Consider the following 27,605-nt stretch of genomic DNA (forward strand, 5'->3'; position numbering starts at 1 on the left):
TTGGTTTTCTTTTTTATTTAAGTAAAATATGTAATAATTACACATCTGACAATTTACAAGGGTCATTACTGATTGCAAGAAAAAACAAAACCTAAATTGCAAAGAGAAGCAGAAATTCTCCTTTTGAGGTGCTGATGTTATACATTTGGGCCAAAGTTTTCTTACAAGAATCTCTAAAGGTTATAATGTAAATAACTTTTTTAAATGTGAAAAGGCATAAATTTTCCCTTATAGACCACTTTTCATTTACTTAATGTATAATGTCAAATGCACCTGTAATCTCTTAAAATAAGAATGCTTCTTTTGAGGGAAAAGAGCTGAATCAAATATATCAGTAAGGAAAATGTGCATACTAAATAGACCATGAATTCTACTGAGGAGAAAGATCATTATTTTACATACTTTAAAAATTCTCCAGTTCTGACACAACTCTCAGAATATAATTTCTCAGGTAATGAAGAATAAATTGATTTATTGGTTAAATTAGCAACTATGGAGCTGCCTGACAACAATATAAAATAAACGGATAATTCACTAGAAACTGGCTTCTAAATATTAATTTTAATTACCGTGAAACAACATAAGTACCAAATGCTTATTGCTGTAATTGTGAAATTAGCATTATTTGTATCTGATCAGCTATACAAAACTCATCAATTTTTATCTTGAAAACAGGTAGCAGAAATCCCAAAGAATAAAGAAAAGACTACTAATTAAAGGACATATTTACTAATTTAGCACCATAATTCCAGTCTTAGAATCTCACAAGCAGCTGGAAGAAGGATGGGAAGAGGCAAGGACATTGGAAAAGTAAGGGTAGTTCTTAACTTGTGGCCTCATTTTTGCTCTAAGGCAACTCAGGGTTTAGCAAAGAAGAAAACTGCTGCTGAGGCTGGTGTTTAAAACAAAAGCTTTTGGTTCAGATGGTAAAGAAGGCCTTCAAGGATAGTACAATCAGTGTATCCCAAGACAGCTGTAGTTAGCTTCAGGAACTAGGGGGTTTCTTCTTGGCATCTAAGTCCTTTTTGATATCTTCAAGTTTTTTGGCCAGGTTTGGTATCTTTAAAAAAGAGAAAAGATTACTTATATTTTGTACCTATCTAATATTATTCTGCCTCTGTTCCTCTAAGGACAAATGGTTTTTACAAGCCTTTTTTTTCTTTTTTTTTCCCTTTAAAAGAGATCAGCTAAAGTGCTATTTCTTATCCTTTAACTGCATAATAAGGCTATGAGAAGTTGTAAGTTAAATATGCTCCCTCCCTGAAAGCACAGATACTGACTTCTACTTTTATATATATACTTACCCCCTCAATCCAGTGTCAAGTAGAAGTTGTAGATAAAAACAATACATGTCACATAAATTAATAAAGTCACTGACTAGAAAGCCATATGGCTGAGGTGAAGGCTGACAAAGGGAATTCCCTGTTACACAAAATCTTCATTACAAAATAAATCATAAATTAATGTTTCACTTCCTTGTCTCTTTAAAACAAACATTACCCTTCCAGTATCCCTATTCATGAACAGTTGTGTTACATGGTTTTCAACATCCCTATTTTTAAAGGAAGGCTAATACGACTTTCCATGTCACAAAACTGTCCTTAAACATGCCACACCATATAGATCCATCTCCAAAATTCTCAGTCATCTCTACTACTGGGTAGGGGTGTTGAAAAGATTATCTAATTCACCTTTAAATTCTTACTTATCACATGATTTTCCATAGAACTTTAAGTACCTAAATCAATATTACTCCGGGATAACAAACAGCTTAGAGTCATGAGACCATCTAAACTGATGGGATTTTGCCCTCTTGTGGTGAAACGGAGAACTGATGCTTCTGTGGAAATAGTTTTTTTTTAAATAATGGAAACCTTTCAACAAAATTCAGGACTTTTTCCTTAGACCCATGAACCTCATTTATGTTGAAAGGCACACCTTATTTGAGCAAATACAAGTCATCATAAAACAGTTATATGGACTCAAGGAGGACATGGACATAACTACTTACATCATAGTTCTGAGCCAGATACATTCCAACCACATTGCCAAAAGTAAATCCAAGCTGAAAGAATAAAAAAGGAAGAGTTACATTGGATATCAAGTTCTGGGCCAGTCTGATACCAAACCAAACTACATATACAATATTTTCCTAAGGAGCTCAGAACAATTAGAGGACCCCAGCATCCAGTCTAGGGCTCTGCATAATGTGAGAGTCACATTTTTCTTCTATCAAACAAGTATAGAAATATCCTCCCAAAGTCATTAAGGACCATTAACACAAAAGTAAGACTCAATGGTGGCACTAAAGAAATCTACCCTAAATTGTCCTTGTTCCATTCACAACTCCCCAAAATACTTAAAACAAAACAAAAAACACACATTCTCTCTTTCCCTCTCTCCCCATAAGAAATACTTAACTATAAGTTTTCTAGAAACCCAAGTCAAAGATCTGATTTTTGTTGCTGAAATCTGCTTTGTTTTTTTTTTGTTTTGTTTTTCCTTTTGGTTCTGGGATCATTCAGGTATTGCTATTCCCCTCTCCATCAAATAAAATTGTAAAAATTATTAAATGAGAGGAGGACTTCCAGGGAAGATGATTGAGGAGGGTGCTCCAGGACTCCGTCCTTCCACCAAAACAACTATTAAACAAGCAAGAACTGTCTGAAACAATTATTTTGAAACTCCAGAGGCCAGAAGAACACCGTACAGCATCCAGGGAAAAGCAGGAGGAAGAGGCTGATAAATTACCGCAGTGCCCCCCACCCCCGACTCCTGCAACAGGCTGCCACAGGGTCCAGTTCCTGACTAGCTGCTGCTGACAGAAAGGGACATAAAAATCCTCTTCCCCAAGAACAGGGGTGGGCATGGCCAAATACTGATCAAGGCATCCCTGAGTCCACGCTCTGAGGGCAGATACTGTTTCAACCTGCCCCAGACAAAGGCAACAGCAGCCATTGTTTGAACAGTCCCTGGAGAGCGGGCGGAGACAGTGGAGATTTAAAGATGCAGTGCTTCCTCAGGGCTACTGGGCACAGTTAGCTGACGGTTGCATCTGCTGGGCAGGCCAGGAAAGCTCAGCTTCGGGGAGCTGTCAGAAAAGTTTTATTCTTCTTGATCCCCTCAATAGGGTACTTTGGAGCCGGTCTGCACTTGTTCAAGGTTCCCTGGCCCTGTTTTGGCTGGGAAAGGCCACCTTGGGAAAGTTCTCACTGGGATGACCTTCCTCCCAGAATTTGCCCTTCAGGCAAAAGCAGAATGAGACAAGGGAAGGGGTGTAAAAACTATAGAGTTGAACAGTCTGGGACAAAGGTTTGTCAGCTTCAAATGCCAGGAGAGGGAGGTTTGTCCCCAAGGAAACAAATGGACAATTGAACTCCTGTAAACAAGGGAACTCCAAAACAACTAACAAGCAAAAGCGCAGTACACACACACACACACATAAATAAATAAATAAATAGCCCAGTACAAGACAGAGGCCCAGAAAAATAGGGAAAACTCTCACACTGCATTCGCCTTGGGCAGACCTTCCTGACAGGGGGACTGAAGCTCAAGAAAATCTCTGTCTTATCACCAGCTGGTTACAAATCCAGGAAACTGACATCTCAGGGAATAAATCCCAGAGTTAACATTTTAAAACATTAAAATGTACAGTGTGCAACAAGAGTACAAAACAAACAAAGAAACAGGAAATGATGGCCCATCTAAAGGAAGATGATAAAAATACAGAAAACATCAATGAAGACGACAAGAATGTGGACATATCAAACAAAGCCTTTAAAAAAGTGGTCTTAAAATTGCTCAAGGAGATGAAATAAAGTACAGAGAAAGAACTAAAGGATATCAGGAAAACAAAGAACGAACACTATGAGTCTAAGTAACGAGACAGAAATTTTAAAAAGGAACTGAACAGAACTACTGAAGTTGAAGACCACAATAACAGAAATGAAACCCAAGGCCCAGGAGGGTTTCAAGAACAGATTGGAACTGGAAGAAGACAGAATTAGTGAACCTGAAGACAAGACACCTGAAATGAGTCAGGCTGAAGAGTAGAAAAATAAAAGAAATATTAAAAGCGAAAAACAAGCACACCCACATTCACATTATGAGAGTCCCAGGAGAAGAGAGAAAGGTACAAAGGAAACAATACAGGAAATAATGACAGAAAACTTCCCAAACTTAGCAAAAGACATAAATATGCACATCCAAGAAGCTCAAAGAATACCAAACAGGATAAACATGAAGAAAAATACACCCATCATATATTGATTACACTGACAGCTGCAAGAGAACAGCAATGTTTTACATACAAGGAAGTCTCAATTAGATTGAGTGCCAATTTCTCATCAGAAACCATGGAGGCAGAAAGGCAATGTGTTGAAATACTTAAAGTGCTGAAAGAAAACAACTGCCAGTCAAGAATTTTATATGGCAAAACTCACTTTCAAAAATGAGGGAGAGATTAAGACATTCTCACATAAACAAAAGCTGAGGGTGTTCATCACCATTAGACCTGCCCGACAAACAGTGCTAAAGATTGTCCTTCAGACTCAAATGTAAGTACACTAGACAATGGTTCAGAGCAGCATAAAGATATAAAAATCTACAGTAAAGGTAACCATTCGGTTAATTATAAATACTAGTATTATTGTACTGAGTATTGTTTGGTATGTAACTCCACTTCTTACTTCTTACAGATGCTAAAATGCAAATGCATACAAAGTAATGATAAAACTAGGTTTTTGGACATAAATGTACAAAGACATAAGTAGTAATGAGTACCAAAAAAAAATGGTGTAGGGACAGAGAGGTATAGGAAAAGCATATGAACATGCTACTGAAGTTAAGTTGGTATCAAACCAAATATAATTGTTATATATTTAGGATGTTAAATTTATCCCCATGGTGACCACAAGGAAAACAGATGAAAATATATACCCACATAGAAATGAGGAGCCACTCAATGTGGTACAACACAAGAAAGCAAAAAACTGTAAAAGTAGGCTTTAACAGGACAAAAAGGTATAAGACTTACAAAGTCTAAAGAGTAAATAGCAGAAGACCTGTATTATCGGTAGTGACTTTAAAAGTAATGGATTTAACTCTGTAGTCAAAAGGCAGAGTTTGGCAGAATGGATAAAAAAGCATGACTCGAAGCAGGTCTGGTTAAGACCAGGGCAAGCCAGGCCAAAGGGTAAAGGTTGAAACTGATTGTGTTTTAAAACTTCAACTTCCATATGAGACGAAGGGAAGAGATAATCTATTTGGTACAATATCTAAATTTTCTAAACGGTACAACTCTACAGTCGATTTGTTCAAACACCACAATTGCATGGAACTTTGAATAGGAAGTGAGATACAGTAGGTTAGTATAGGCTGGAGTGAAATAGTGACACATCCCAGAGTAATCTGGGCAGATAATAAAAAATCTATTTACAGCCTCCCCCTCCCCAGCCCCGAGGATCTGGGGGAAGGTGCGGATGTGTTGGACATCCTCACCTGGACTGGTGTTGATGTTGTCACAAACATTGGGACTGGCGGTTTGATATGCTGAGCCCTCGATCATGGGACCTGCCCTTATGAAGCTCGTTACTGCAAAGGAGAGTCTAAACTTGCATATAATTGTGCCTAAGAGCCTCCCCCTGAATACTTCTTTGTTGCTCAGATGTGGCCCACTCTCTCTCTAACTAAGCCATCTCAACAGGTGAACTCGCTGCCCTCCCCTCTATGTGGGACCCGACTCCGAGGGTTGTAAATCTCCCCAGCCATGCAGAATATGACTCCCGGGGATGAATGTGGACCCGGCATCGTGGGACTGATAGTATCTTCTTGACCAAAGGGGGGATGCAAAATGAGACGAAATAGTTTCAATGGCTGAGAGATTTCAAATGGAGTCGAGAGGTCACGCTGGTGGACATTCTTATGCACTATATAGATAACACGTCTTAGGTTTTAATGTATTGGAATAGCTAGAAGTAAATACCTGAAACTACCAAACTCCAACCCAGCAGTCTGGACTCCTGAAGACAATTATATAATAATGTAGATTACAAGGGGTGACAGTGTGATTGTGAAGACCTTGTGGATCACACCCCCTTTATCTAGTGTATGGATGAGTAGAAAAATGGGGATAAAAACTAAAGGACCCTCTTTGCCGCATCTGCTGCGAGAATGAAGACCATTCTCAGCAACCAGACTGTCGACATTCCAGAAAATGTCGACGTCACGCTGAAGGGACGCACAGTTATTGTGAAGGGCCCCCGAGGAACCCTGCGGAGGGACTTCAATCATATCAATGTCGAGCTCAGTTTACTTGGGAAGAAAAAGAAGAGGCTTCGGGTTGACAAATGGTGGGGAAATAGAAAAGAGCTGGCTACAGTTCGCACTATCTGTAGTCATGTACAGAACATGATCAAGGGTGTTACACTGGGCTTCCGTTACAAGATGAGGTCTGTGTATGCTCACTTCCCCATCAACGTTGTTATTCAGGAGAGTGGATCTCTGGTTGAAATCCGAAATTTCTTGGGTGAAAAATATATCCGCAGGGTTCGGATGAGGCCAGGTGTTGCCTGTTCAGTATCTCAAGCCCAGAAAGATGAGTTAATTCTTGAAGGAAATGACATTGAACTTGTATCAAATTCAGCTGCTTTGATTCAGCAAGCAACAACAGTTAAAAACAAGGATATAAGAAAATTTTTGGATGGTATCTATGTCTCTGAAAAAGGAACAGTTCAGCAGGCTGATGAATAAGATCTAAGAGTTGTGCAGCAATGGAAACAACAAGATGCCAGACCTATTTGTGATTTTAAAGATGCAATAAAATTCATCTGTTAATTTCAGGCTTTTTTTTTTTAATTATTATTTTAAAAACATTCTCTGTTGTAACTAGGACTTAATGGGTGACATGGCTTGGATTTGGTTCTTGTGGATGATATTTCAGACAAGGAATAGTATAGTACCGGTGACAGGTGACACGAGAGTGCTTATTATCAGATCTGGAAGTGGGAGATGCTAACGGTGTCTGTAATTTTGCTGAACCATGAATTTTTTTTTTTTTTTTTTAATAGAAATCTAATTACACTGAATTCCAGGCTAGAATTTCAGGCATTTTGGGAGAACCTTAGCATTGTATTTATGATTAGATGTTCATCTTTAACTACAGAAATTTCCTATTATTATATTTATTTTTTTGTTATCTAAGTGGAACCAAAAATGTATTTATAACTGGCAATTTTTAAGTATTAATTCCATTGTCAATGATTTAGGTAAACCTAGGAAGAATAAGTGTTGCCTCTTGGATAATTTTTTTTTTTATCTTCATTTTGTTGAGATGTGTTCGCATGCCACGCAGTCATGCAGGGCAAGTCGTGCGTTCGATTGTTCGCGGTGCCGTTGCATGGTTGTGCATTCACCTGGGTCGGTCCCTGACACCTTCGTTGGCGCGCACCCAAGGATAACGGGAGTGGTGGTTGGAGTGAAGGGGAGCAGTTGAAGTGGGGGAGAGCTCTGGGTGCCTTTGTCTGTTCGTTTGTTTCCTTCCCCTATTTTTCTGCTCATCCGTCCGTGGACTGGACGGGGTGGAGTGTGGTCCTTGTGGCTTTCCCGGTCCCGTTGTCGCCCCTCATAGGCTACATTTTTATGCGATTGTCTTCGAGATTCATGGGTTTGGGTAATTTTTAAGATTTTATTTTGATATTGAGAATGTGCCCCCACTTTTCATTTGTCTAATTTTGTATAGGGATTTTGGTAGAAGCAATAATAAAACAGAATCTCAGATAAAAAAAAAAAAAAAAAAAAAAAAAAAAAAAAACTAAAGGACAAATGGGGTGGGATGGGGGGATGATTTGGGTGTTCTTTTTTCACTTTTATTTTTTATTCTTGTTCTGGTTCCTTCTGATGTAAGGAAAATGTTCAGAGATAGATTGTGGTGATGAACGCATAACTATGTTATCATACTGTGGACAGTGGATTGTATACCATGGATAATTGTATGGTGTGTGAATGTATTTCAATAAAACTGAATTTAATAAAAAAAAAAAAAGCATGACTCGACTATATGCTGTGCAAGAGACTCACCTTAAAATCAAAGATACAAGTAGGTTGACAGTGAAAGGATGGAAAAAATACACCATGCAAGCAGTAACTCTAAGGAACTGGGGTGGCTATACTAATATCAGATAAAATAATTTTTAAATCAAAAACAGTTACAAGGGTCAAAGACAGTCATTACTTACTGATAAAGGGGACAATTCAAGAGGAAGATGTAACAATTGTGTGTATATATATATATATATACACACACACACATATAAACAGCAGAGCCCCAAAATATATGAAGCAAATACTCACATATTTGAAGGGAGGAATTGACAGTTCTACATTAACAGTAGGAAACTTGAACACATCAGTCTCAATAATGGATAGAACATCTAGTCTGAAGATCAATAAAGAAGTATAGGACTTGAATGATACACTAAACCAACTAGACCTAACATACATATATAGAATTCTGCACCTAACAAAAACAGAATACACATTCTTCTTGAGTGCACATGGATTATTCTGCAGGATAAACCATATGCTCAGTTACAAAACAAGTCTCAATAAATTTAAAAAATACTGAAATCATACAATGTATAATCTCTGACCACAAAGGAATGAAGCCGGAAATCCATAACAGAGGGAGAGAGGGAAAATTCACTAATACGTGGAAATTAAACAACATACTCTTAAACAACCAATGGGTTAAAGAGGAAATCAAAAGTGAAATTAGGAAATATCTTGAGGTGAATGAAAATAAAAATACAACATACCAAAACATGGGATGCAGTGAACACAGTGCTGAAAGAGAAATATACAGCTCTAAACATTTATATTAAAAAAAGAAGAAAGACTTCAAATCAAAGACCTAACCTCAATACTGGAAGAACTATAAAAGAAAGAACAAACTAAACCTAAAGCAAGCAGTAGGAAGGAAATAAAGGTTAGAGCAGAGATAAATGAAATAGAAAACAAAAGATCAATAAAATCAACAAACCTTTAGCTAGACTGACAAAGAAAAAGAGAGGGAAGATACAAATTAATGAAATCAGATATGCAAAGGGGGCATTACCACTGGCTCCACTGAAATAAAAAGGACTATAAGTGAATAATATGAACAAACTGTACGGCAATAGATTAGATAACCTAGATGAAATGGACAAATTGTTAGAAACACAAATTACCTACATGGATTCAAGAAGAAACAGAAGACCTCATCAAACCAATTAATACTATAGAGATTGAATCAGTTATCAAAATTCTTCCAATGAAGAAAAGCCCAGGACCAGAAAGCTTCACAGGGGAATTCTACCAAACACTCCAAGAAAACTTCAACTCCAATTCTGTTCAAACTCTTCCAAAAAACTGAAGAAAGAACACTCCGTAACTCATACAAGGCCAACAACACCCTCATACCAAGCCAGATAAAGATACTACAAGAAAACTATAGAGCAACATCTCATATGAACACAGATGCAAAAATCCTCAACAAAATACTAGGAAACTGAATATAATAGCATATTAAAGGAATATACACCATGATCAGGTGGGATTTATCCCTGGTATGCAAGGATGGTTCAACACAAGAAAATCAATTAATGTAATAAACCACATTAACAAAATGAAGGAAAAAACCCATATGATCATCTCAAGTTGATGCAGAAAAGGCATCTGACAAAATACAACACCCTTTCTTGATTTAAAAAAAACAAAAAACAAAAACCAAAACACTGAACACTAGAAATAGAAGGAAACTTCCTCAACATGATAAAGGGCATATATGAAAAGCCCACAGCTAACATCCTACTTAATGGGGAAAGACTGAAAGCTTTTCTTCTAAGATCAGGAAAAAATACAAGGATGCCTGCTGTCATCACTGTTTTATTCAACATTGTACTGGAAGTTCTAGAAGAAATTAGAAAATAAAAGGAAATAAAAGGCATCCAAATTGGAAAAGAAGAAGTAAAACTTTCCCTATTTGCAGATGATATGATCTTATATTCAGAAAATTCTGAAAAATCCACAAGAAGCTCCCAGTCTAATAAAGGAATTCAGGAAAATGGCAGGGTACAAGATCAACACCCCCAAATCAGTAGTTTCTATACATAATCAATGAACAATCAGAAGAAAAAAAAATAAAGAAAAAAATTCCATTCACAATAGCAACTAAAAGAATCAAATATCTAGGAATAAACCTAACCAAGGATATAAAGGACTTGTACACAGAAAACAGCAAAACATTGCTAAAAGAAATTTTAAATTACCTAAATAAATGGAAAGACATTCTGTGTTCATGGATTAGAAGATTAAATACTGTTAAGATGTCAATACCACCCAAAGCAATTTACAGATTCAGTGCAATCCCAATGAAAATTCCTACAGCCTACTTTGCAGAAATGGAAAAGCCTATCATCAAATTTGTATGGAAGGGTCTGGGGCCCTGAATACCTAAAGGCATCTTGAAAAAGAAGAATGAAGTTGGAGGACTCACACTTCTGACCTAAAAACTTATTACAAAGCCACAGTAATCAAAACAGCATGGTACTGGCACAAGGACCATTGGAATAGAACTGAAAGCTCAGAAAGCAACCCTCACATTTATAGCCAACTGATTTTTGACACAGTGGAAAAGACCACTCAATTAGAAATGAACAGTCTTTTTAACAAATGGTGCCAGGAAAACAGGATCTCCATTTGCCAAAAACAAAAAACAAAAAACAAAACAAAAAAAGGGCCCCTACCTCACACCATATACAAAAATCAACTCAAAATGGATCAAAGACCTAAATATAAGATCTAGAACTAGCAAACTTCTAGGAGAAAACATAGGAAACCATCTTTAGGACCTCATGTTAAGCAATGGTTTCTGAGATTTTACACCCAAAGCACAAGCAACAAAAGAAAAAATAAATAAATGGGACCTGATCAAAATTAAAAGCTTTTGTGCTTCAAAGGACTTTATCATGAAAGTAAAAAGATAGCCCATATTTTTTCCAATATTTGGGAACCACATATCCCATAAAAGGATTAATATACAGTATATATAAAGAAATCCTTCAATTTAACAAGACGACGACCCAATTTAAAAATGGGCAAAAGACTTGAACAGACATCCCTCCAAAGAAGATATGCAAATGGCTAGAAAGTACATAAAAAGATGTTCAACATCATTAGCCATCAGGGAAATGCAAATCAAAACGACAATGAGATACCATTTCACACCCATTAGAACGGGTTCTATTAAAAAAACAGAAAACAACTCTTGGAGAGTATGCAGAGAAATAGGAACACTCATTTATTGCTAGTGGGAATGTAAAATAGTACAGCTGCTATGGAAGACAGTTTGGCAATTCCTCAGAAAGCTAAGTACAGAACTACCATATGACCCAGTGTTCTAGTTTACTAATGCTGCAGGAATGCAAAACACCAGGAATGGATTGGCTTTTATAAAAGGGAGTTAATTTGGTTACACAGTTACAGTCTCAAGACCATAAAGTGTCCAAATCGGGTACCTTCACTGGAGGATGGCCAATGGTGTCTGGAAAACCTGTTAGCTGGGAAGGCACGTGGCTGGTATCTGCTCCAAAGTTCTGGTTTCAAAATGGCTTCCTCCCAGGATGTTTCTCTCTAGCCTGCAGTTCCTCAAAAATGTCACTCTTAGTTGGACTTGGGGTATTTGTCCTCTCTTAGCTTCTCTGGAGCAAGAGTCTGTTTTCAACGGCCATCTTCAAACTGTCTCTGATCTGCAGCTCCTATGCTTTCTTATAAGTGTCCCTGTTGGCTGCAGCTCCTCTTCAAAATGTCAGTTACAGCTGCACTAAGTTCCTTCTGTTTGTCAGCTCATTTATATGGCTCCACTGATCAAGACCCACCCTGAATGGGTGGGGCCATGCCTCCATGGAAATACCTCATCAGTTATCACCTACAGTTGGGTAGGGCACATTTCCATGCAAACAACCTAATCCAAACGTTCCAACTTAATCCCCACTACTACGTCTGCCCCACAAGTTTGCATCAAAGAATATGGCTTTTTCTGGGGGACATAATACATTCAAACCAGCACACCCAGCAATCCCACTACCAGGTATATACCCAAAAGAAGTGACAGCAGGGACTTGAAAAGATACTTGCACACTGATGTTCATAGCAGCATTATTCACAATTGCCAAAAGACAGACACAACCCAAGTGTCCATCAACCTATGAATGGATAAATAAAATGTAGTATATTCATACAATGGGATATTATTCAGTTATAAAAAGAAATGAAGTACGGCCAATATCCCTAATGAATATAGATGCAAAAATCCTCAACAAAATACTTGCAAATCGAATCCAAAGACACATTAAAAAAATCATACACCATGACCAAGTGGGGTTCATTCCAGGCATGTAAGGATGGTGCAACATAAGAAAATCAATCAATGTATTACAACACATTAACAAGTCAAAAGGGAAAAATCAAATGATCATCTCAATAGATGCTGAAAAAGCATTTGACAAAATCCAACATCCGTTTTTGATAAAAACACTTCAAAAGGTAGGAATTGAAGGAAACTTCCTCAATATGATAAAGAGTATATATGAAAAACCCACAGCCAGCATAGTACTCAATGGTGAGAGACTGAAAGCCTTCCCTCTAAGATCAGGAACAAGACAAGGATGCCCGCTGTCACCACTGTTATTCAACATTGTGCTGGAAGTGCTAGCCAGGGCAATCCGGCAAGACAAAGAAATAAAAGGCATCCAAATTGGAAAAGAAGAAGTAAAACTGTCATTGTTTGCAGATGATATGATCTTATATCTGGAAAACCCTGAGAAATCGACTATACAGCTACTAGAGCTAATAAACAAATTTAGCAAAATAGCGGGATACAAGATTAATGCACATAAATCAGTAATGTTTCTATATGCTAGAAATGAACAAACTGAAGAGACACTCAAGAAAAAGATACCATTTTCAATAGCAACTAAAAAAATCAAGTACCTAGGAATAAACTTAACCAAAGATGTAAAAGACCTATACAAAGAAAACTACGTAACTCTACTAAAAGAAATAGAAGGGGATCTTAAAAGATGGAAAAATATTCCATGTTCATGGTTAGGAAGGCTAAATGTCATTAAGATGTCAATTCTACCCAAACTCATCTACAGATTCAATGCAATCCCAATCAAAATTCCAACAACCTACTTTGCAGACTTGGAAAAGCTAGTTATCAAATTTATTTGGAAAGGGAAGATGCCTCGAATTGCTAAAGACACTCTAAAAAAGAAAAACGAAGTGGGAGGACTTACACTCCCTGACTTTGAAGCTTATTATAAAGCCACAGTTGCCAAAACAGCATGGTACTGGCACAAAGATAGACATATTGATCAATGGAATCGAATTGAGAATTCACAGATAGACCCTCAGATCTATGGCTGACTGATCTTTGATAAGGCCCCCAAAGTCACTGAACTGAGTCATAATGGTCTATTCAACAAATGGGGCTGGGAGAGTTGGATATCCATATCCAAAAGAATGAAAAGAGGACCCCTACCTCACCTCCTACACAAAAATTAACTCAAAATGGACCAAAGATCTCAATATAAAAGAAAGTACCATAAAACTCCTAGAAGATAATGTAGGAAAACATCTTCAAGACCGTGTATTAGGCGGCCACTTCCTAGACTTTACACCCAAAGCACAAGCAACAAAAGAAAAAACAGATAAATGGGAACTCCTCAAGCTTAGAAGTTTCTGCACCTCAAAGGAATTTCTCAAAAAGGTAAAGAGGCAGCCAACTCAATGGGAAAAAATTTTTGGAAACCATGTATCTGACAAAAGACTGATATCTTGCATATATAAAGAAATCCTACAACTCAATGACAATAATACAGACAGCCCAATTATAAAATGGGCAAAAGATATGAAAAGACAGTTCTCTGAAGAGGAAATACAAATGGCCAAGAAACACATGAAAAAATGTTCAGCTTCACTAGCTATTAGAGAGATGCAAATTAAGACCACAATGAGATACCATCTAACACTGATTAGAGTGGCTGCCATTAAACAAACAGGAAACTACAAATGCTGGAGGGGATGTGGAGAAATTGGAACTCTTATTCATTGTTGGTGGGACTGTATAATGGTTCAGCCACTCTGGAAGTCAGTCTGGCAGTTCCTTAGAAAACTAGATATAGAGTTACCCTTCGATCCAGCGATTGCACTTCTCGGTATATACCCGGAAGATCGGAAAGCAGTGACACGAACAGATATCTGCACGCCAATGTTCATAGCAGCATTATTCACAATTGCCAAGAGATGGAAACAACCCAAATGTCCTTCAACAGATGAGTGGATAAATAAAATGTGGTATATACACACGATGGAATACTACACGGCAGTAAGAAGGAACGATCTCGTGAAACATGTGACAACATGGATGAACCTTGAAGACATAATGCTGAGTGAAATAAGCCAGGCACAGAAAGAGAAATATTACATGCTACCACTAATGTGAACTTTGAAAAATGTAAAACGAATGATTTATAATGTAGAATGTAGGGGAACTAGCAATAGAGAACAATTAAGGAAGGGGGAACAGTAATCCAAGAAGAACAGATATGCCATTTAACGTTCTGGGGATGCCCAGGAATGACTATGGTCTGTTAATTTCTGATGGATATAGTAGGACCAAGTTCACAGAAATGCTGCTATATTATGTAACTTTCTTGGGGTAGAGTAGGAACATGTTGGAAGTAAAGCAGTTATCTTAGGTTAGTTGTCTTTTTCTTACTCCCTTGTTATGGTCTCTTTGAAATGTTCTTTTATTGTATGTTTTTCTTTCTTTTTTTTTTTTTTTATTTTTTTTTCCATACAGTTGATTGAAAAAGGAAAAAAAGGTTTAAAAAAAAAAAAAAAATAAAAGGAAAAAAATATGTAGTGCCCCCTTGAGGAACCTGTGGAGAATGCAGGGGTATTGGCCTACCCCACCTCAATGGTTGCTAACATGACCACAGACATAGGGAACTGGTGGTTTGATGGGTTGAGCCCTCTACTGTAGGTTTTACCCTTGGGAAGACAGTTGCTGCAAAGGAGAGGCTAGGCCTCCCTATAATTGTGCCTAAGAGCCTCCTCCGGAATGCCTCTTTGTAGCTCAGACGTGGCCCTCTCTCTCTAGCTAAGCCAACTTGAAAGGTGAAATCACTGCCCTCCCCACTACGTGGGATTGGACACCCAGGGGAGTGAATCTCCCTGGCAACGTGGAATATGACTTCCGAGGAGGAATGTAGACCTGGCATCGTGGAATGGAGAACATCTTCTTGACTAAAAGGGGGATGTGAAAGGAAATGAAATAAGCTTCAGTAGCAGAGAGATTCCAAAAGGAGCCGAGAGGTCACTCTGGTGGGCACTCTTACGCACAATTTAGACAACCCTTTTTAGGTTCTAAAGAATTGGGGTAGCTGGTGGTGGATACCTGAAACTATCAAACTACAACCCAGAACCCATGAATCTCGAAGACAATTGTATAAAAATGGAGCTTATGAGGGGTGACAATGGGACTGGGAAAGCCATAAGGACCACACTCCACTTTGTCTAGTTTATGGATGGATGAGTAGAAAAATAGGGGAAGGAAGCAAACAAACAAACAGACAAAGGTACCCAGTGTTCTTTTTTACTTCAATTGCTCTTTTTCACTGTAATTATTATTCTTATTATTTGTGTGTGTGTGCTAATGAAGGTGTCAGGGAGTGATTTAGGTGATGAATGTACAACTATGTAACAGTACTGTGAACAATGAAATGTACGATTTGTTTTGTATGACTGCGTGGTATGTGAATATATCTCAATAAAATGAAGATTAAAAAAAAAAAAAATAAACGAAGTCCTGACATATCCAACAACGTGGATGAGCCCTGTGCTAGGTTGAATGTATTATGTCCCCCAAAATGCCATTATCTTTGATGTAATTTCGTGTGGGCAGACCTATCAGTGTTAATTAGATTGTAATTCTTTGAGTGTTTCCATGGAGATGTGCCCCACCCAACTGTGGGTGATGACTCTGGATAATTTCCATGGAGGTGCTGGCCTGCCCATTCAGGGTGGGTCTGAATTAAATTACTGGAGCACTGTATAAGATCAGACAGAAGGAGCAAGTTGCCACAGCCAAGAGGGGCACTATGAAGAATGCCCAGAAGCTGAGAGAGGAACTGCAGTTTGAAGAGAGCCGTTGAAAGGAGACCCTTGCTCCGGAGAAGCTGAGAGAGGACAAATACCCCAAGTGCAACTAAGAGTGACATTTTTGAGGAACTGCAGCCTAGAGGAACGTCCTGGGAGAAAGCCACTTTGGAGCAGATGCCAGCCACATGTCTTCCCAGCTAACAGAGGTTTTCCGGACACCACTGGTCATACTCCAGTGAAGATACCCGACTGCTGATGTGTTACCTTGGACACTTTATGGCCTTAAGACTGTAACTGTGTAAACAAATAAACCCCCTTTCATAAAGGCCGATCCATCTCTGGTGTTTTGCATTCCAGCAGCATTAGCAAAGAGAACAAACCCTGAAGACATCATGTTGAGTGAAATAAGCCAAAAGACAAATATTGTATGATCACACTGATCTGAAGCAACTGTGTGCCAGTTTCAATGTATTATGTCCCCCAAAACGCCATTATCTTTGATGCAATCTTGTATAGACAGATGTATTAGTGTTGATTAGATTGTAATTCTTTGAGTGTTTCCATGGAGATACAACCCACCCAACTGCAGGTGATTATGGATTAGACAATTTCCATGGAGGTGTCCCTGCCCATTCAAGCGTGGGCCTTGATTAATTTACTGGAGCACTATATAAGCTCAGAGAGAAGGAGCGAGCTTGCTACAGCCAAGAGGGACACTTTGAAGAATGCACAGGAGCTGAGAGACAAACTGCAGTTTGCAGAGACATTTTGGAGACGGCCTTTGAAAGCAGACTTTTGGTCCGGAGAAGCTCAGAGAGGACAAATGCCCCAAGAGCAACTGAGAGTGGCATTTTGGAGAGAAGCTGAAGCCTAGAGAGGAACATCCTGGGAGCAAGCCATTTTGAAACCAGAACTCCAGAGCAGACACCAGCCACATGCCTTCCCAGCTAACAGAGGTTTTCCCGACACCACTGGCCATCTTCCAGTGAAGGTACCTGATTGCTGATGCCTTACCTTGGACACTTTATGGCCTTAAGACTGTAACTGTGCAAGCAAATAAACCCCCTTTTATAAAAGCCAATCCATTTCTGGTGTTTTGCATTCTGGCAGCATTAGCAAACTAGAACAAACTGGAATAAGTAAACTCGGAGTCAGAATCTAGAATACAGGTTACAAGTTACCAGAGGACAGGGTACGGGAGGTGTTAGAGAATAGGAAGTTAAGGCTTTAAATGTAAAGTGTTCCTATTTGGAATGATGGGAATGTTTTGGTAATGGATGGTAGTGATGGTAGCACATCACTGTGAACACAATTAACAGCAATGAAATATATATCTGAATATGATTAAAAGTGGGAATGTTAAGATTGTACATACAGTAACAGAATAAAAATTTTTTAAAAATTCATGAAACTACACTACACTGTGAACCCTAAGTTAAACCATGATCTTTAATTAATAGTACAATATTAAAATGTACTATCATCAATTTTAACAAATGTTCTACACTAATGCAAGGTGTTAGTGATGGTGTGGTACATGGGAATCCTGTATTTTATGCATGATTGTTCCGTAAACCCAAATCTTCTCCAATAAAAAATAATTTTAAAAAATTACTGAATGAAATCATAGCATCCTACAGAATAAAGGGATTTTTACAGTTCAATATTCTTGTATTTCAAAAGAGGAACTAAGACCCAGGATGATGAAGTGACTTCTCCAAGGTCATTCACAACAAAAAGCAAAGGACAGCCTATATTAGATTTGTGCTCAAAAACCAAAATATACAATGACAGAAAAGAATAGAAAACCTTGACATATTACTTATAGAGCATATGGCCTCTCACTCTACCATGTATGGAGTCTAATGGGCAGGGCACTAAGGCCTGCAGAGAACATGACTCTAATATAGTGACCAGAGAGACAGGCACAATTTTTAGAAAACTATAAATGTTTATCCCATTGGGTAACTCTTTTCCTGAACAAAAATTTCCATGAAAATTTAAAACATTCCCTATGTAGCACAAAGGCCAGAGCTCTTTAAGCTTCAAGTTTTAATGCTCATCTATAGTTCCCTGTTTTTCTTCCAATAATTAAGAACCTCCAAGTGGAGGCCTAATTTCAAATATCATGAATTCAAACTGGCATCAGACTGTTTCTTATCATTCTGTTTAATCAGTGTTGCTCCTACTATTCAATACACAGCAGAAAGATTAAAATGGGGAAACAAAGTGTGGCACTTAACGCCATCAATCATGTATGGCCATGGTCTAACTTCATCTTTAAGTTGGAGTCTCCAACTTAAAGATGGGGGAATAGAATACAGCTAGCTGGGTCCCCTCTAAGCTTTAAGCACCCAAACCATTATTTAAATTGGTTTATCGTTAGTAAATTGAGAACGATTAAAAAAGGCTATATAGTTTGTAATCAAAAAATCACTTTCTGATCATCAGATTAGACACATTACATGAAATATTTTTTACTAAGGTGGCACCAAGAAACAGAATGATACTTTCACTCCTATGTGCAGAAATCAGGTAGACAGAGCAGGTTTTCAAATCCAGAAAGAGTATTAAATTTGCTTTAAAAAGAGAGAGAAAATCAACTTTGAATGTTCGCTCTAACACCAAGCAGACAGTAAATGATGTTCAAGATAATTTCAAGAAAAAATAGACAAGAGTTCTAGCTCTACCACCATGTAGCTGTGTGCCTTTAAACAAGACACTTAACCCCCCTAGAACTTTGATGATTTGAGATTTCTGATTTATAAAACATTACACTAACAATGTTCCTTCCAGATCCAACATTCTAGTATTCTTGGTTCTTAACATATTTGTCTCAAAATAAATGTGGCATATATAATATGGCTTCATCTTGGTAACTTCACTAGACATCAGGACAAGTGGAAAACTGGCAGGTATTTTAAACAAAACAAAACCCATGAACCTCAATACAAATGATATCCAATTTTAGAATATTACTAGGTCTACCAACGGGATACTGTAAAATTAAATATACGATACAAGGAAATGGGGGTATTTTGTCAAGAGAAATGTTGGAGAAATGGCATGAAACCAGAAAAATGTGTATATGTTGTTCATGGGATGGTAAGTAGGCAAGTAGGCAAGTTTAAACAGAAAAATAAACTCTAAATCTGAGTCTGAGAAGTTAGTTTGAAACCAAATTAACAGAATTAATTAACTAATTTGAATTAATTAATTAATTAATTTGAAACCAAATTACAAAAGTTCTTGAATGAGTCTGAAACCTCTCTGATGGCCAAGAATCCTTAACTTCCTCCAAGCCAAGTCCTGGAAGCCTCATCAGCAGCTCTTAAATCTAGATGTCATTACCATGGTGCCCCTCCAAATCAGAAATCCCCCGTCACACAGTATATACCGCAAAGAAAATAATGCAGAGAGAAGATGAACACCATCTTCCCCAGCTTAACACTAAAAACATCACTGTCAGTCACAAACTCTGCAATAATTTTGAGGCTTTAAGAATATGAAAAAGTAGCTTCTTCTCACAAAACCACTGGGAAAATGAATGATAAGACACTAGAAGTTTGGGGAGCAGAGGAGTGAAATGAGGAAAGTGCTCTGTAGCACAGAAGAGTGAGAAGACACGGCTGGACCTAAGAGCACTAGAAGGGAAGTTAGTCTGGCACAGAGCAGTGCACCTCAGAAAAGATGACGTTTCCCAAATCTATAATTATAGAGTGCACATGGAATCAGTGCAGTTCCACAATCCACCATCCACAATTGTAAAAACCAAAACTCTATTCAAATCACGTTTCTTCATAATTCATTTGGCAGCAAATGAATCACACCTAAGCTGAACTGTTATGAGACTATTTATAGCCTTTATTCATCATGCTTTAGTGTGAATATTAATTTTTCACTATATAAACAGAAACTACAGCAGGATGTGGCTTTAGACCTCAATGAAGAATATGTTTAACCACAAAATAGTTAATGTATTTCATTACAAAGTACTATCCTAAATCCTGCTAGGATTGTTAAGTAACAAGGTATATGCAGCTTATGACATGAGTGTGTGTGTTTATCTATCTATCTATCTATCTATCTGTCTATCTATCTATCCTGTACACATACTTGTCAGTTCTGTTTCCCTAAAGAACCCTGACTAATACGCCCCTTTATACTAAAAATCCACTTCATACTCAGCCTTGCAAAAGGATTATAAACTATCAAATGTGTTTAATAACTGCTTCAAGCAATAATAAAATCCATATTCTGCACATTAAAATGAAAATCTGCTGAGAATATAACCTATATCTCTTGTACTACTACTTACAAGGGAGAAATACATTTTTAGAATAAATTAGGTTTCATATTCAATAATTTTCCTTACAGAATGAAGAAAAGGGAAAAGCTGTTAATTCTTTAAGTGAATCAGTGAAATAAATAGGCACATTCATGAAAAAGTTGGCCAGTAACACTCTGGAAAAAGAACATCAGGTAGACCTGGTTTGCATATTTGCAAAGAAGCACATTCAAATATTCCATGTATGAATATCTGAGAGTAGAGATCAGGCAAAACGGAAAGATCTAATTAAATAAGTGAAATCATTCGCAAAGTACCAACTACCTAGTAGGCCCTCAACTACACCATGTGCTTGGGAAACACAAGGCATGGTGCTTCCTCCCATGGAATTTATGATCTATTCTAGAAAGTCAAGACTAAAATACATGACGCTGCAGTGAACACAACACAGCACATTACCAAATGATGGTTTGAATGGATCACACAGTTCAGGTGCTTTGTATTAGAAAATCGATTAATGTAATTCATATTAACACAATAAAGAAAAATCATATGAAAAATCATCGAAGGGGAATAGGAGGATAAAATTTAGCAGCCAATCATAATAAAAACCTCTTAAAAATAAAAGGAAATTTCCTTAATTTGTTAGAAAATATCACAAACATAAACATTACTGAAACTTGAGAAGCATTTTCATTAAAAGCAGGTACAAAAGTAGGATGTTCACTGTCACTGCTTCTACTTAGCACTGAACTGGAAGTCCTAGCCTTTTTTTTTTTTTTTAAAGGAACAGGGAGTGGAAATCTAAAATATAAAAATTGGAAAACACCACAAAACTGTCATTTATGGGAGATATGGCTGCCTTCACATATTCACTTCCAAGTGAATCTACAGACCAAATACTAGAGCAAATACTAGATAGGCAAGATTGCTGGATACAAAATCCTTATAAAAGATTAATTAGCATTTATATACGTCAGCAACAACCAATTTGAAAATGTAATTTTGAAAACGATGCAACTCATGATAGCAACAAAAACTAAAAACTGCCTAGAAATAAATATAACAATGTGCAAGACCATTACTGAGAAGATAATAAAACACTGAATGAAGGATATGCAAGATCTACATAAAAGGAGAGGTACAGCATAATGGTACAAAGACACAATGGTGTAGATTTCAGACAGGAGCTTAAATCAACAAGAAGGCTTTGTGGAAAAAGATGGGAGTTGAGTTTGGTCATGAAATGTAGCAGGAAAGGCAGAAGAGAAGATAAAGGAAAAAGCATGAAGGAAGGTATGAACACAAGATGATTCATAGGTTAATACAGATCTGTAACATTAGCCTAGCCAGTCTAAAACAGAGGGTATATGTTAAAGGGCAGACAGAAAGGACATGGGGCCAGATTAACAAACCCCGAAAATCAAGCAAAAGTGATTAAGAGTTGATATTGAAGGACAAAGAGGCCATTAACAGTATCTGAGCCTGTGAATAATGTGAAGAGTAAGGTAATTAAAGATGATTAATCTGGCAGCTGCATGAGAGACGGCAAACCAAAGGAGTCAAAGGAGACCTGTATAGAACCAGAGGCAACAGCCCTACTTTCCTATGGCTGATCAAATTACATCTGGAGTGCCCAGTTTTAAAAATGATTCAAAAATTAGAATACTGAAAGAAGTACAACCAGTGTGAACCTGAAATCACAAAGAATGGGTGGAAGAAGTGGAGATATTTAGCCTAAGGAAAAGACTAGTGGATAGATGGGGGAAGGTGCCAAGATAATGGTTGAAAATCTAAAATATCTAAAAGGTTGTTATGAGGATTGGAATTGTCCTTTAAGGCCAAAAAGTAGAACCAGGTAAGGCGATCCTGACCAAAGATGAAATTTATCCCCTGAGAAATAGGGAGCCTATTATAGAGGTGACCCAACTAAAGTGGATGCCCATTAGCAGTGGAGACAAGCAGCATATTAGTTGGACTAGAGGACATATAATAACCCTTCCAACTCAAAACCTGTAATTCTACCCCAACTAAGCTAGTGTAGCTAGTCCAAGAGTGAGGTGGAAAAAGACCTGCTCTATGAACTTGGCAGCAGAAACATAAAGATAAAAGTTCTCATAAGGTGAGTAATGAAGACTTGATGTCTTAAAACAATAACATTTACTGGGTGCTTACTATGTGCCAGGTAACACTCTAACTCGTTTTCATGAGTATACTTGCGCTCTTCATATAAAGCAGGTACTATTACTGCCCCAGTATATGTTGGAGAAACTGAGAACAGACAGTTAAATAACTGGCCCAAGAATATATAGCAGGTAAAAATGTGACAGGCATATAGCACGTAAATGAAATGAAGAATGATGAAGGGAAATGAAACAAAGACTATGTCAGAATTCCTAATTTCACAAACTCAGGGCAGGGGAACAAAGAAATTAGGTCAGAGAGAGGGCTCAGACATACTGGGCCTGAGACAGAAAGTAAGACAGCGGTTGTTCAGTATGCCGCTGATGTCAGGGAACTGAACTCAGAGAAAATGACTGTGCCAGTTTGGATTTATCATGTCCCCCCAAAAGCCATCTTTTAATCCAATCTTGTGGAATATTTAGATTAGGTTGTTTCTGTGGAGATGTGACTCACCAACTGTAGGTGATAACTGAATTATTTCCATGGAGGTGTGGCCCCACCCATTCAGCATGGGTCTCAATTAGATCACTGGAGTCCTATAAGAGCTCAGACAGGAGCTCAGTGCTGCAGCTAAGAGAGAGAGACTTTTGGAAGCTGACTGCCTTGGAGATGTTAGCCCAGAGTTTGCTCCAGAGAAGGAGTGACATTCTGGAAAAAGCCATTTTGAAAACAGAACCCCAGAGCAGATACAAGCCATGTGCCTTCCCAGCTAACAGAGGTTTTTCCAGACACCATCGGCTGTTCTTCAGTGAAGGTATCTTCTCGTTGATGCCTTAGTTTGGACACTTTCAGAGCCATAGAACTGTAAATTTGTAGCCAAATCAACCCTTTTTAAAAAAGCCAATCCATTTCTAGTATTTTTCGTAACGGCAGCATTAGCAAACCAGAACAGTGACTAAAGCTTTTGGGAAGCTGTAAGCAGAGAGGAGAGGACAGCATGATAAGGAACACCCTCTCTAAGGCTGGATTTGGACAGAGTAGTAGAATTGAGAAACTCCCAGTAACCAAAAGAAGCCAGTAAAAACAGGGAGTGATTAGATAGGGCAGTTTCCAACTGGTACACCAAGATGATACTGATACCCAGAGCTGCTGGGGCAGCCAGCACCCAGAGTCAACTACCTTTACTCTGTGCAGGTTCTTCCACAAAATTACTTCTTTATGTGTTATAATTTGAAAGAATGATGGAAAGCACTGAGATATGGGACCCAAAAACCAAGGGAAGAGGGATTAAAGAGGAGGTGGTTGAGCATATCAAATGCTGCAGACTTCAAGAGGTAAGAACAGAAAAAGAAAAGCAAGAAATTACAACAGGCCTTGCAAACAAAGCCCCCAGCAGTGCCTGTCATATATATGAGGCTTCCTTTCAAGTGTCAAAAGTTTCCTTAAAACAACTGGAGCTAAACCTTATGCAACTGAGGAAGCTACTGTAGTAAAAGGAAGAAGAAGTAGCAGGATCACAGAAAACATTTTTCAAAATAGGGCTAATGAGTGAATATTTTAATCCAAAGAGCAAAGAACAATGAAAGGAATATATAAGCAATACAATCATGAACAATGATTATCAAATGATGTCCCATGGAAAACAATCGTAGGGAACATTGTAGAGGGTTCCAAAATGTGTGATGACAATGCATGTTTAATTGGTGACGATTCATCACTTGCAAGCCTTTCCCCGGCACCTTTCTTCTGAGGTAAGCTAATTCCCATTTCAGAAATCAGCTTGACACCTTACAAAAGAGAAGCAGAACATCTGAGCTCTAATTAAGTACCACTGTTTTAACTTTTGTGTATTAATTCATTTTCAATCCTTACCACAAAACCATGAGGTAGGTTCCCATTTTCAAATGTGGAAAATGAAGCATAGAGAATTTAAGTAATCTGCCCAAGTTTCCCCAGCTCAAAAAACGATGGAGCTAGTATTCAGACCCAGGAGTGTGATTCTGGAATCTCACCTCTTAACCACTATGACATGATGGCTGGTCACAGGTTAAAAGCTAGAGAATTTATAGATCATTTGCTTCAACCCCATTGTTTTATAGATGAAATGACTAAAAGCAAAGAGAAGACTTGTCCACGTTCAAAGAGTTAAAGAATCATTTGAAAGAATGAAAAGTAATGATATCTACTTCTTTCAACAAAAGCAGCAAGGAAGTGGAAGAACAGAGTAGGTGGAAAAACAGAAGATGAGAACAGTGTCATGATACTCCTGAACTAGTAATTTAAGGAATAACTTAAATAGTGAGAATTCTGAATTCTCAAATCGGTCATATTCATGTTTATAAACAGCAAAAGCTTATTGCAAAACCAAATAAACTCACTCTGGAAAAGCACTTATAAAGTTAACTATAACTGCAGCAATGTCCTCCCAGTTTATCAGTGAGTTACAGTTGTAGTAGGAGGCTCAATTACATCATGTTACACTTCAGGGCTGATACTGCTTTTAACGTGAGCATTTCCTACAAGTAAATGATAGTAATTATTTCTATTAAATCCTAGGTTACTGCCTAATAAGGACAATGGAGAAACTTCAGAAGCAATGGGGCAGCCCTGTCTTAGTTGAGAAGTTTTATGTCAAGAATAATTTCTTTGGGACTAGAGATTTAAAAGTCAATTATCTTTCAAAAGGACAGAAGGGGCACTTTTTTCTTTTTTAATTTCTTTGATAGAGAACACAGTATAACATTTGGGAAAGAATCTCATCCCGAGTCACCAGATTTCCATTGGCCATCTGAAAAGATACTAGAATACATGCCTCATTAGAAATAGAGGTCAAACGCATTAAGTTTTGAACACACAAAAATTGGCAGAAAGACTTTCACTTGGAAATCTGATTGACAAGTCTTCCTAAAACCTTCTCCAGGCAGTCGTGGAAATACAATGTTTTAAACTAGTTATGGGAATGTTGGAAACAATGGTTAATTTTAAACTGAAATAACGAGTCATAAGTGATAATCGGCTTACTCATTTCCCCAAAAAGAGCATTCTGGAAAAAAATACTTGTATACCAGTGTCAGACTCATTCCACCAACTACCCTCCCTCAAAGTCTGGAAGCTATAAAAGGTCTGAAGAGAGCTCCCTAAGCATATAACTAAGACCCTGTGTTTCCACACCTCAAGAAGCGGCCTACTAATTTAAGGTTTATTCCAGGCCCTGCCCGCCCTCATACGTTCTCAAAAAAGCTAACCAACAGGGCCAAGGGTGGGATCTGTGTCTGTGTCGGGGAACCGGAGGGCAGAAGGGGGAGAGTCTACAAAAGTCATTAAAGACAACACGAGTATTACACAATGGGACTGGGAACCGCAGAGTAAGAAGCTTTAGAAACGCATGCTCTGACACCTCAAAGTTTTAGATTTGGATGGCTGCAGGAAAATATTGGCAAAGGGACTTGGGGCAAGGCAGAAAGCAAATTGCACATCCCACCTCGGGAATAGACGACTAATCGCGGGGGCTGAAGAGATCGCGGGACCCATGCTCAGTCTCCCGGCCAAGACCTGCTCCGGGGTGTCGCGAGGCCGCGAGGGCGGAGGGGTCCGAGGCATCCGAGGCCTCGCGCCCTGCGCGCCGTGGCCACTGGGCCAAGCCCCCGCCCCGCTTCTCGACAGTTCCACTCACCAGGAACTGGAACATGATGCCGGTGGGAAGGGCGAGAAGGCACGAAGACAGTCTGTAGCTCCGGCCGGTCTCAGCCTGCCTCCCCCGGGGCGAGGGGCGGGACGCGCGGTTGGCTTCCGGGTCACGCCCCGCCCCGCCTGCCTCTGCTCCGGCTGTTGCGGCTGCCTCGCGTCACCTGAACCCAGAAGTCTGCTCGCGGCGCCTTGGCGCCTCCTGGAGGAGCGTTCTGGGCTCGCTGCCTGAAATGGAGGTCTCAGGTCTCTTTGGGTAGCTTTAAACATTCAGATTCTTAAGCCCCAGTCTCAAAATTCCGCTCTTCTAAACCTGGGTGTGGGCTGAGAGATCTGTATTATCCTCAGCACTTACCCGATTTTGGTGAACAGGCAGGTTTGACTAGAGGACGGGATGAGGCAACATCTCATCACCTGTGTAGCTTTTGCAACATACATTACCAGAGGAGGTTTGGATATTTCAGAAGATCTATGGATATGCTATGTAACCCGAGTTGAGAGCCAATGGTAGAGGTTAGGTGCATGAATAGATAAGATGGAGGGCTGTGGAGTCTGGCACAGCTGGGTCCAATTCATGACTGCCTTGCATTTAACAGGAAGTCTTGAGAAAGTTACTTAACCTCTCTGAAATTCAGTTTCCTCCTCTATAAATGGGGCTAATAGCAGCTCCCTTGTTTAACTGTGGGGACACTATCAGAGAGTAAGGATCAGCAAATGCTTACCATGGGTCTGCTTTGGACAGTGAGCTCTCAGGTACCCTGTCTCAATACTGAGCTTCCCGTTGCACTGCTGGGCGCCTCCTGCTCCTTGTCTTCAAATCTCTCGGCTTCAGTCAACACACACACACTTGAAAAGCAAGACCACCCTTCTCTCTTGGCTCTCAGCCTTCTGAATTCACCCTTACTGCTATATGAAGTAGTACTCTGGTTCCAGATAATAAAAATCAAATAATTAGCGTAAAATAAACGGACATTTATTACAGACATACAACGGCCATCAGTGGGGAACAGGAAAGCTATCAGGAACTCAAGCAGCATTTTCTTTCCATTTCTGCTTTTCTCCATGCATCAGCTTCATTTCCTCTCTTTCTCACTCTGCCTCTGCCATCCAGGTTTCTCTGACTTCCAGAGAATATGGCCACTGTAACTTACCTGAATTGGTCCAAACATAGAGAAAGACAGGATTTATCTTTCCATACCAATTTCCAATACCTGGGAAAGGAACACTTGTTCACCAGGCTTGTCTCAGGTGCTCCACAATCAGCTATAACCAGGAGTAGGGTCTCCTTGAACTATAGTGACTGCCA

The 27,605-nt window shown here is 38.7% G+C and overlaps 2 protein-coding genes across 2 annotated transcripts; one reads left to right on the forward strand and one right to left on the reverse strand.

The window, feature by feature from the left end:
* STMP1 (short transmembrane mitochondrial protein 1) lies at positions 1-26,396 on the reverse strand. The gene is made up of 3 exons (XM_037836093.1): positions 26,289-26,396; positions 2,012-2,065; positions 1-1,060 (listed from the first exon to the last, which is right to left on the reverse strand). The coding sequence occupies exons 1-3, from the start codon at positions 26,301-26,303 to the stop codon at positions 986-988; spliced, it is 144 nt and encodes a 47-aa protein (XP_037692021.1). The 5' UTR covers positions 26,304-26,396; the 3' UTR covers positions 1-985.
* On the forward strand, positions 6,161-6,794 carry LOC119534060 (60S ribosomal protein L9). Its single transcript, XM_037836092.1, has one exon. The coding sequence runs from the start codon at positions 6,172-6,174 to the stop codon at positions 6,748-6,750; it is 579 nt and encodes a 192-aa protein (XP_037692020.1). The 5' UTR covers positions 6,161-6,171; the 3' UTR covers positions 6,751-6,794.
* Positions 26,397-27,605: the final 1,209 nt, after the last annotated feature.

The sequence above is a fragment of the Choloepus didactylus genome, chromosome 5 (genome assembly GCF_015220235.1).
Source record: "Choloepus didactylus isolate mChoDid1 chromosome 5, mChoDid1.pri, whole genome shotgun sequence".
Lineage (NCBI taxonomy): Eukaryota > Metazoa > Chordata > Mammalia > Pilosa > Megalonychidae > Choloepus > Choloepus didactylus.

What these genes read in the sequence shown, in the direction of transcription:
- LOC119534060 (XM_037836092.1), top strand. Translation starts at nt 6,172, where the DNA reads ATGAAGACCATTCTCAGCAACCAGACTGTCGACATTCCAGAAAATGTC.
- STMP1 (XM_037836093.1), bottom strand. An exon ending in ATCTGGCTCAGAACTATGAT is followed by an intron (nt 1,061 to 2,011) that starts GTAAGTAGTTAT and finishes TCTTTTTTAAAG; the next exon opens with ATACCAAACCTGGCCAAAAA.